Source organism: Gymnoscopelus microlampas, assembly GCF_963454915.1.
Source record: "Gymnoscopelus microlampas genome assembly, chromosome: 3".
Lineage (NCBI taxonomy): Eukaryota > Metazoa > Chordata > Actinopteri > Myctophiformes > Myctophidae > Gymnoscopelus > Gymnoscopelus microlampas.
Window position 1 is genome coordinate 25,870,772 of NC_139940.1, and position 11,100 is coordinate 25,881,871.

Genomic DNA, 11,100 nt, shown 5'->3' on the forward strand with positions numbered 1-11,100 from the left:
AAGATAAAAAGTAAAGAAATGAATACAAATAGTAATAATAATTTTAAACAGTGATGGTATAAATGCTTCTAGTGATGTTATAATATAATTAGTAAAAGGTATATACAAATTGTTTACGTCTGATAAACTAATGTAAACCGAGATGTTGTTTCTTTTTGTTTCGTCGGTTCTGAAATGTAATATTTGAAGCTTTGTGATAGTTCATTTTCTTTTGTTTGCTCTTACGTTTTCTGCTACAGTGATAATTTATTTTAAATGGTGATAAGGTGGGCAAAATAAGCTTCGGCTTCAGCCCATACCTTTTCGGCCAAATAGTCATCTTGTTGACTAGGTTGTATGTTCGACTGTTTTGTTTAAAAAAAAACATGACCAAAATAAACTAACTAACTAATTTACAATGTATCCCATCTTAAACTAGACAATGGAACATTACTCAGAACTGTACACAGGTCAACATCCACCACCCCCACACACACACACACACACACACACACACACACACACACACACACACAAACAACCACATGTACTGTACAGAATGCGTCGACCCCCTCTCTTGCCTGCTTTGTGGTCGGAGCACATGCAGTTTCTATTTTGTTGCAGCAAAATAAGCATGCGTTTGGCATGTGTGATTGTACCTTCAACTTGTCTCTGCAACATTCTGTTCTACTGTGTCTACAACAGCCCTTTCATTAACTTGTGTGTGAGTGATTGAGGATGATTTGGCTTGGTGGATCCAAAGTACTGTTGGTGGTGACACTCTTACAATTTGCATCAGCGTTCGACCCAGGTACAGTAACAGTAGTTTTTATTCACTGTGGCACAGACATATCACACAATGCTTTTTGCACCGTTTTGAGTATTCTTTCTCTGAACACAAATAATTAATGCAGTAGGGGTGAATTTATTCATGTACATATATATATACATAGTGACACATTTGTAAATTGTGAATTTATAGCCCAACAGTTTGAAACGTATTTAACCCTGTGCTTTTTGAATTGTTTATGTTGTATGCAAATACCTTTTTGGTAACACTTCACAATGGTACAGCATCACCCCAGTGTATTAACCTGTATATTAAGCTATAGTAACATATTGTAAGCACAAATTAATGCTCTTAAGGTGTACACAAACAGAAAGTTTACCATGAAATGTAAGCACTGAAATGTTCTGCATACAGTACTATTCCATAGTTGAATACAGAATGAGGTCATTGCAAAGTAAAGTATTACGGTGTCATTCAAATGTGGAGAGTATTATAAGTGAATATTTGGTCATTTTACCCAAAATAAAGTGTTTTATAATACCAATTTAATTTATAATTGTATTGATATAATTGACTGAGTGATTATTTTAAATCATACAGCCTGGTCTAAATCTCTGAAGACATCACACTAGAGTCATTTTTTGTCCAAGGTGTTCCTCATGGTGACCACAGGGCAAGACAGGTTACATAAAATACATCATGAAATAACAATAAAATCTGCGCACCAGAATACTTCTCCCCTCATGGGTATTTTTAATGGTGATTTTTCGAGCCAGGAGGCTCTTCCTCAGACCTTACTGATTTTATTGTTATTTCATGTTATAGTTTTGATAAGAGCACCCAGCCTAACAGGTTGCCCTTTGTCACTTTGAGACACCTTTTCCATAGACAAAATACATCAACATGAGCAGTACTGTGAGAAATTGCATTTTGTTTGTGTCTCTCTCCTCCAGGTAATTTAAATCTCACATACCCAAGGCGGCAAATCACTCAGGATGAGGGCACATCGGCTACACTTACCTGTAAGGCACGGTACAACTTCAGGCTATGCGGCCTTGTTGAGGTGGCATGGTATCAATATCCCAGTACCAAACTGACTGATGTCAGCAGGTACATTACCACTGTTAACGAGACAGTGATAGAGGGCGACATCAGACTGCGTCAGGTGGTGACAGAGATTGTACGGCTGACCCTGAAAGACAAAGGGGCATTTCAGTGCAACGCTGAATGTGAGAATGGCGATACAGCATACATGGGGCACATTGTCGGGATAGATGTGAAATAAGGTACCTATCTGTGGATCAGGTTTTATTGTATTTTATGTTAACTTCTCATTTGTAAAGATGTTTATGTTACATTGACGTCCTCCTTGTTATAGTTCCTGTGATCCTGTTCAGTTTCTCTTTCTTGGTTGTCACCTTGATTCATGTCTTTTTTTATTCCATCTATTCCAGGTCCATTGTGGTTGCACAATTTCTTAGTAATTTGACCATATCATTTAATTAAATTTACTGTATATCATAGTTACTAATACTTGTATCATTTACTAAAGTCCAGTCAATGTCCTTTGGTTAATTGACTGGCTACATTTATCAGCACAAGTATAATCTCTTCTCTTGCCTGTCAAGGTCAGAACCATCCAACAGCTGGAGTTCTTGTCTGACAGCTTTGATGCAGGAGCCAGCCAGCTACCCGGAGGGATCCTCTTCTCTTCTCTTCTAGATTTGTTTTCTACAGTACCTGAGTAGGCCTAGGATTTTGCGTCCAATGGCTTAAACTTATTGAATACAGGAACTCCTCTTCATCATGAGGAGAACATCTTCTACTATGAATCACTGGACAAAATACTCTACAGCTTATCAGTCCAGTTATCCCAATTAAAGTCTGACAACACTGGCTGTCAAATAAAATAAGTATGAAATCCCTGCAAAATCAAATATTTCATTTACTTATTACAAACTATTCAATACCAAGCAGCTCCTCTGAGTAACAGATAATAAAAGACATAACATTACATATTTTAGATCAAAATTGTCAGTGTTGCAACATGTGACTTTTAAAAGTGTTTGATCTTTAGGTTGTGCATGTTCCTCTCAGTGGTCACACTGTGTTTCTTGTCACAGCGGGCCATGTAAGCCTCGCTTCAAGACAGGAAACCACATCTGTTGTGCTCACAGTAGCAGGATGTTCGTTTTTTATTTACATGGCAAGTTTAGCAATCTAATGTGTCAAAGTTGTGTTCCAACTTCCAACCACTGCTTTATTATACATGATATGCTTTTGTAACTGTACAAAGGCCATATGCTGATTTATTCACTGTGATTATCAATCGCTTAATGATGCCAAAATGAAAATTCACAAGATTTTGACAGAAAAAGGATGTCATCTTGGGTAATCTTGTCATTTCCTCTTAACGACCTTAACGCCACTGTTTATGTGTTCTTATGGAGGGCTATAAGCTTCACTTTAAGGCAGGAAACCACAGTGTTGCAGTAGCAGAATGTTAAACCGATGTGTAGGTCGATTTTGCTCAAGCTTGTGGTGAAAGTCTCTGAGAGGTCTTGTTCTGTTGAAATGAAATCACATGTATGAGCCATGGGGCCATGTGGCTGGCCATATGTCTCTGGAACCGGCGTCTAACCATATTAGTCCATGAGCCAGACAACATTTCATTGTCGAAAGAGTGGGCAAAACCATACCTATATTAAATTGTTTATAGGGTCAATATAAGTAAATAAATATATGATAACCTTTCCACAGGAGCAGCTTTTTCGTATTTATCCCACATTGTTATTTTCCCCATATGTACATGACAGATGAAAAAATAACATTTAAAAAATAGTTATCATAATGAAACTTCCCCAGTTGATTACTTACATGAAGACAATGATTTATCGTATTACAAGTTTTCTGAAATTGTATATTTAAATATGCAAATTAGGCATTAGGAAAATATGCCCGAATTTGCATAACTTTCCAGAATCAACATTGGACAAAGCCAGAGTCAAAATTATTATTTCATTTTGTTATGTTGGAGTCAAGGGTTTTTAACGAGGGAATATTCAATATCTGGCTCAATTTTGGGGCTCTGGCTCATGCACTAAATGCCTAATTTGCATATTTAAATATAAAATGTCAGAAAACTTGTAATACGATAAATCATTGTCTTCATGTAAGTAATCAACTGGGGAAGTTTCATTATGATAACTATTTTTTAAATGTTGTCATTTTTTCACCTGTCATGTACGTATGGGGAAAAGAACAAAATGTGTGATAAATATGAAAAAGCTGCTCCTGTGGAAAGGTTATCATATATGTATTTACTTACATTGACCCCATAAACAATTTAATATAGGTATGGTTTTGCCCACTCTTTCGATAATCATTGCTCAATTTTGGGGCTCTGGCTCATGGACTATGGCTCTGCACATCTGTCTACTGGCTTTTATCAAACTTTATTTTTCTGTGCAGCATGTAAAACAATTATTATAGCATTATTCAAAAATCATCATGGCTTTGTATTTCTTTCTTTTGAATTCTACTGGTTCATTGTCTCCGCCAGACAGAGACTATTTTTTGCATCAGTGTGTCCGTCTGTGTCCGTCTGTCTGCGAGCAGCTAATCTCCGGCACCGTAGGCCCGATCGCAGCGAAACTGTGCACACACACTCACTGGATGCCAGAGCAGAAGCCTGACTGGCTAAGATTGGCTTCCAAAGTTTGCAGGATTGGTCCGTTTTATAAAAAATACCTCAAACACGCAGCATGCGATTTCCATGAAACTTTGCACGCACATTCCCACTGGGCCGCAAATCGGTACACAGTATCTCTATAGTCATTAAACGAAACAGGTCTTTCAGATTTTTCATATTCCATCCTGATTGGCTAAGATTGGCTTCCAAAGTTTGCAGGAGTGGTCCGTTTTTAACAAAATGCCTCAAATCATGAACACAGCGTGCGATTCCCGTGAAGTTTTGCCCATACCCACTGGGCCGATCATGAAGAAATGCCACTTGACATTTTTCAAATCAGCCTCATGGTGGCGCTACAACAGGCCCATTCTAGTTTTTACCTATAACTGCACTGATCTGCGTGAATCTTTGCACGCCACAGCTAAACACATTTATTATAGTACTCCTACAGATTTTGTCCAAACATCACGCATATCGGTACAAATTATCTCTATAGTCAAGTGTGATCATGTGATCAAGACAGATCTGTCCAATTCTTTATATTCCATCAACATTGCAGGCCCAGAATAACCTACCTGATCTGGCGGAGACCTGTGCTCCAAAGAGCACTTTTTATAGTTTGCATTCTGTAGAAAACTTGTGTGTGAGCATTATTGATGGGAGACTTAACATCAATTGCGTCTCTAATTCACAAACTGGGAAGCAACTTGAAAATTCATTTTCATGCCTCTCATGCTTATTATTTGTCATTTGCAGCTACTTTTATTTTACGAACAAATTATGATTGGGCCATGTCAGCTACTCAATGACAGTGTGGATGTAATCACTCAATTTATTGGTGTAAATAATAATAAAAATTCACAATTGCAAACACTTTTTTTATTATGAAAATATATGGGGGAGGAAAAAAGTAAATGCAAACAAATAATTCTGTTTTTGCATTATTCAGACATGCAAACTTGTAGCTTTTCAGCTACAATAGCCGTTTTCAATCCAAATAGGGCAATAGTGTGACATCTGACCCGAAAAATCAACATGTTGTCACCCTTTTCACCTCGGGGCTGTTTGCATGCCTGATTATAATGATTGTAAAAAAAAAATAATAATAATAATAATAATAAAAAAAAAAGAATTCTCAAAACTATATTTTTTCCCCCCAAAACGATACATATCGTCACGAAAACGTATCGCGATATATCGTGGGACGATATATCGGCACACCCCTAGTTCTGGGTAGTAGAAACTCTTGATCCAGGAAGAAGTCCACCAGAGGTCTATAATAGGCCCAATCCTTTTTACCCCTTTTACATTAAATATGTTTGCTGAAAACAGCCAATCTGCAAAGCGACACGTTGTGAGCTTGTAGATCAGCTATTTTTGCCAAATGTTCGCCAATTGTGACGAGAATTATGACCAGAATTGGTAAATTAGGTTTCAAGTTGTGAACTGATGGATTTTACTGTCACTTTTTCGATGCCCAAGTAAAAATTAATCGGCCTTTGTCTCTTTGACTCTGATAATGAGATTATAAAGAGTCTTTGCCTCTTTATAAATATGTGTGGCACTACCTGTACTGTTAGTAAGCATAACAGTTTCATTGTGCTCCACTATCTTCCTGGGTTAAGCTTTTCTTATGCCCAGAACTCCGTTTACATCGATTGTACATGTGGGAAATAGGCGGAGGGGTAAACATTTTGGATGTAATAGCAGTTATTATACCTCAGCAATTATGAACAACCTGATGTAGGTACATTTAATATTGTATAGTGTGTACAGTAGGTAGACAGGCACATGTCCACATAATTTTGTCGACATGGGATATGTCCGGAAAGAAATGCTCAATCACTCAAGAATATAATAACAAAAATAACTGGCCGGGTGCATTCGATATAGAGAAGAAAAAATAAACCTTCCACTTTTCAGTCGCATGCACACTTTGATCAAAGAGACATAAAATCAAACTTAAACAAAGTATTTAGGCTTTTGCACCCTTATCAGCAATATAGGCATTTCAGTAATTATCCAAGGAAACATTTAGCAAAACAGGTATGTTATTTTTTTGCATAACAGCACTTTGCAGTCCCATGGTTATACTCAAGCCTGATGTGTCGTACGATGGAGAATACATTAAGCAACACTCACCCTTAGGAGCCACCCAGTATGACCACAGCCTTCTTCTGTTGGCCGCTGAGTAGCTACACTAGAACAATTGGATAAATGTTTTGGGCTTGATCATGGTCAACATGAAAGGAGTACATGATGAGGGACAGGACAGAATGTTCGATTTCACGCACTGCCCAAATCCACAGGTGAGACAGTGGTCTTTCTGTCACTGGCCTGCCTTTCTAGTCCTTAAGGGCACGGTCACACATGTGCGAATGCTGGCAAATGACCTTCCATTAATGCATGTCATTTTCAGGGCCTCTAAGGCAAATGTTTATCTGGGGTTATATATAGGAACATCAGGAGCTCTGTGATTGCCCAGGCTTGGTGAATTTGCTCTGGAGGAATACTCTGGGGACACATAAGCCCTCTTTTTTGTTGATGGTTTCTCTGAGGACATAGTCATTGACCACACAGTTGAAGCCCGCCGCCTCAAACAACTCAGCCAGGAGCTCTGGAAGAAAAGAAAATGTGGTCGCTAAGTTTTACGAAAAGGAAAATCAGAGCAGCAGCAAAACAAAACAATCCGCCATCTCATTCATAACAGCTAACATCCAAATAGGGCCAATCAAGAAGCATGTTTTTTTTATAATCGACTAAATTGATTAGTCTAAATAATCAATTAAGCAATATTTTATACTTACATACAACAGTGTTGCACAGAAATATCGATCTACAAGCTCACAACACGTTGCATTGTGACGCATTGTGAGCTTGTAGAGCTGCTATTTTTGAAACTTGATTAAATCAATTAGTTTGAGTAACTATTGCACCTCTACATTCAACTGTAGAATTCTGGTTAGGAATGCCATTACCTCCTGTGATTAATAGGCACTGACTGTATCTGTTTATATGGAAGTACATTTCTCTCAGGTCCTTAGAGACCTACTTTATTATATTATATTATATTGAAAAGAAAAAGAAAAAATGCTGGTCTATAGAAAAATAAAGTTACATTTATTCAAACACATAAATCAAAGATATATCAAACAAAACCTTTAATTTTAATCTGAACAGATTAAAACTGGAAAAAAAAGGAAAATGTCTATCCCTATCACAAAAAAGAAGAATAATTTGAAATGTGCAGCTGTAATGTAAATACAATACTAACCTTTAGAGAAGAAGTAGGACCTAGTACCATCCTGTCGGACATAGAAGTTGTTGCCCAGCTTGCTGCCAGCTTTAAAGCGAAGCATGGCGTGATCATTAAGGCCATAGTCTCTGAACAGGACAATACCTCCTGGCTTTAACACCTGGGAGACGCAAATACAGAGCGCTTTAAATGAGTGTAGAGAAAATATTTTGGGAACACATTTTAAGTACACAATTATATTGTGTAAGCAACCTCTCTTTAAACCTTGGGCAATAGAAAACTGGTGGGAATGTGTGTGCAAAGTTTCACGGCAATCGGACGCTGCGTTCATGATTTGAGGCATTTTGTTCCAAACGGGCCACTCCTGCAAACATTGGAAGCCAATCAGGATGGAAAATTCAAAATCAGACATGATCACATGGCTATAGAGATACTGTGTACCGATTTGCGTGATGTTGGGACAAAATCTGTAGGAGTAATATGCAAGAATCGGCCTTCTGGTGGTGCTGTAACAGGCCAATGTGTAAGCTTTTTGGCAGAGGTTCTGCTCTGGCCTCCAGGGAGTGTGTGTGCAGTTTCACACCGATCTGTGCAATGGTGCAAGAGATTAGCTGCGCGCACACACACACACGCGCGCGCTTGTGCGCACAAACATAGTCTTGGCCACGCCTTCGCCTGGCAGAGAAATAATAATTAATTATGGTGTACTTTAAATGTTTCCATGGGTTCTTAACTTCCTAGCACAGCCCTAGGCTATGTAAAGAAAGAAAGAACATGAATATCACTTTCTTGGACCGCACATTCCAGGCAGATTTGCCGCACTAGGAGGCAAATGGAAGCCGATGGAATGCATTGAAGTCAGCGAGAGTCGGGTGTGGATAAGTGTATGAATAAACACTACCTTTGAATGATTGTGACCATTGTCAGATAATCAGTTCAGGAAAACAAAAGACTACCATGTCTTGTTTTTCGATGTCCACGCTATATAATTTTCAGTACCTTTCAGTAGTTTTCAGACTGTACAGTAAGTACAGTCTCGCGATGACAGACCACCATCAGACCACCAAGAATGTAAATTAGTGACAGCCTGTCAACCAATTCTCATGATGACAGCCCATACTACCCAGTCAGAAACTGATCTGTGCTATTTAGATGCCTCAAAAAAAGTGTTGAGCTCAGAAGACAACCGGTTATGTCTTCTTTTATTTTCCTGACGTGATTATCTGACAATGATCGCAATTATTAAAAATATTGTTTGTTCATACGCTGGGCTTGTTGTCCACCCGGGGTCTCTCAGTGAGTTCTAGCTCCAGTTTGCCTCCTGGTGTGTCTTGCATGCCATTGCGTAGAATGTGTCCATATCTTCTTTACACAGCCTTGGTACAGGGTAATCTACTAGAGGAGGTAGAGCATACAAGCTTAGCAACCACACTCAAAAGACTTAGAAGCTTTTTGTGTTCATTTCCCACCCTGCTGTGTTTACCTTGCAGATGTTCTCCAGAGCCTGCCTCATCTTGTCAGGGTGGATGGCTGACAGGACAAAGATAAGTGTAACCACGTCCACGCTGCCCTCTGGCACATTGTCCCTCAAATCACTGTGGGTCAGGTCACACTGGAAGGCACAACATCGCTCAGGGCTGTACAATGGATTTAGCTGTCAACAGAAGAGTTTGCGTTTTTAATGTATTTCCCCAAGGGAAAAGACTTGCTGACGACACAAGCTCTTTCTCTGCACTATCCTTACTGTAATTGATACTAACTAATCCTTTCACTGATAACCACTGGTCATCTAAACTAGAGCAGTGGTTCTCAAAGTGGGGTCCAGGAACCTCCAGGGGGTCCACAGCCAAAGTAGTTAACATAACATCATAATCATTTAAACTTCTTTATCCATTTATTTGTTGGCTATTCAAAAATAGCATACGTTATCAAAGATGTTTGGAAAACGTTTAAATAATTTTGAATTTATTTTTAACATACATTTTATTTTCAGGGGGTCCCTGGCACAAAATCTTTTCAGATGGGGGTCCGTGGTCAAATACATATTAATTTGGGGGTCCTTGGCACAAAACATTTGAGAACCACTGAACTAGAGCAATATGGGTTGGGTTGATCGCTAAAGAGCGCCTCTGTGAATTATCAAGAAAGATGACTGGATAAAATGAACCCAACAGATTGCTGTGATGATGTTCCTTACCTTGACAAAGTCCACAGCTCGTGGTGAGAAGTCACAGGCGTAAACAAATATATTGAGATCCTCTCCCAGGAGGGGGAAGATACAGTTTCCTACTCCACAGCCTGCTTCCAGCAACACCAGCCGCTGGGACTCAAACTGGAAACCATGAGGAGAGAGAGAGAGAGAGAGAGAGAGAGAGAGAGAGAGAGAGAGAGAGAGAGAGAGAGAGAGAGAGAGAGTGAGTGAGTGAGTGAGTGAGTGTGAGTGTGAGTGTGAGTGAGTGAGTGAGAGAATGAATGGCCTTATTCTATTCAGTTTGTAAAGAATAATAAAAATATCATTCTTATTCTCTTGAAACCACTTGTTTAGGAAGCAAACCACTACCTGTCGACAGGCCTTGAGCTCTTCAAACTCCCTGGTGGTCCAGTGTCTGTCCTTGAAGAAGTTCGTGGTGTTTCTCTTGTAGAACAAATCCCAGTTTTTCTGCGCGTCTTTCTCCAGCTTCAGCTGTTTGAAGTCGCACACCAGACTTCTGTCAGTAGTTGAGAGTTTCTCCGACTCTTCTTTGGTCAAAGTTCTATGTATGATCCCAGTGTTGTTCGTTTGTCCCGCCGGGGGGGCCGAGGGCTGGATCTGTTGTTGATCCTTCACTTCTTCAGGGGCTGCTACGCCTGAGTCCAGTTCTCCATTCATCTGGAATGCCATGCTGCTAAAAACCTTACTGTCAGGTCACAAATCATTGGGGGGAAATTACTCATACACTTAACTGAAATTACATGAAATGAAATTTTAAAAATGTGCCCAAACAGGCTTTCCTTTCTTTAATAAACACTTTTTTTTTTTCAGCTAAACGTGCACACCTTTTTTACAACGTGAAGACATCTTGTCCGTCACTTAAATAATTCCGTCCGTACTAGCCCTGAAACATGACTGATATATGCTGGATGAACTTCAACTTGGTGTTTGCACCTTCTCCATTTACGGCCCGTAAATCTACGTAAACGTTCATATTTCAAATATAAAGTGCTTAACCTATGGCCAGGAATGTTCCAATTATACTCGGTTCCTCAGAAGTAACTGTAATTTCAATATTGTTCAATAAAAAGCATTTTAATCCTATCGGTGGCCATTTTCTCCGAATTTTCTCCGCATGCTTACTACCACGTGAACGTGACCCTATCGGCTGAGAGGTGTATTGCACTCTGATA

The 11,100-nt window shown here is 39.1% G+C and overlaps 2 protein-coding genes across 3 annotated transcripts; one reads left to right on the top strand and one right to left on the bottom strand.

Moving 5' to 3' along the window:
• The first annotated feature begins 580 nt into the window (after window positions 1-580).
• Window positions 581-4,197, top strand: LOC311041518 (uncharacterized protein). 2 transcript variants are annotated; one of them, XR_014600422.1, is made up of 3 exons: window positions 581-790; window positions 1,723-2,055; window positions 2,398-4,197. XR_014600422.1 is itself a non-coding variant. In XM_084051922.1 (3 exons), exons 1-3 carry the CDS (start codon window positions 718-720, stop codon window positions 2,515-2,517), a joined length of 516 nt encoding a protein of 171 aa, XP_083908048.1. In that variant the 5' UTR covers window positions 581-717; the 3' UTR covers window positions 2,518-4,197. The 2 variants fall into 2 exon arrangements, 1 of the variants encoding a protein (XP_083908048.1); XM_084051922.1 differs by having other exon boundaries at window positions 1,723-2,045.
• Window positions 4,198-5,381: 1,184 nt separating this feature from the next.
• Window positions 5,382-10,753, bottom strand: LOC311042070 (tRNA N(3)-cytidine methyltransferase METTL6-like). Its single transcript, XM_084052611.1, has 5 exons — window positions 10,277-10,753; window positions 9,914-10,048; window positions 9,200-9,370; window positions 7,735-7,876; window positions 5,382-7,077 (listed from the first exon to the last, which is right to left on the bottom strand). The coding sequence occupies exons 1-5, from the start codon at window positions 10,595-10,597 to the stop codon at window positions 6,923-6,925; spliced, it is 924 nt and encodes a 307-aa protein (XP_083908737.1). The 5' UTR covers window positions 10,598-10,753; the 3' UTR covers window positions 5,382-6,922.
• Window positions 10,754-11,100: the final 347 nt, after the last annotated feature.

What these genes read in the sequence shown, in the direction of transcription:
- LOC311041518 (XM_084051922.1), top strand. Translation starts at nt 718, where the DNA reads ATGATTTGGCTTGGTGGATCCAAAGTACTGTTGGTGGTGACACTCTTA. An exon ending in TGCATCAGCGTTCGACCCAG is followed by an intron (nt 791 to 1,722) that starts GTACAGTAACAG and finishes TCTCTCCTCCAG; the next exon opens with GTAATTTAAATCTCACATAC. An exon ending in GGCACATTGTCGGGATAGAT is followed by an intron (nt 2,046 to 2,397) that starts GTGAAATAAGGT and finishes TTGCCTGTCAAG; the next exon opens with GTCAGAACCATCCAACAGCT.
- LOC311042070 (XM_084052611.1), bottom strand. Translation starts at nt 10,597, where the DNA reads ATGGCATTCCAGATGAATGGAGAACTGGACTCAGGCGTAGCAGCCCCT. An exon ending in GAGCTGTGGACTTTGTCAAG is followed by an intron (nt 9,371 to 9,913) that starts GTAAGGAACATC and finishes TTCTGTTGACAG; the next exon opens with CTAAATCCATTGTACAGCCC. An exon ending in GTCCTACTTCTTCTCTAAAG is followed by an intron (nt 7,078 to 7,734) that starts GTTAGTATTGTA and finishes CTTTTCTTCCAG; the next exon opens with AGCTCCTGGCTGAGTTGTTT.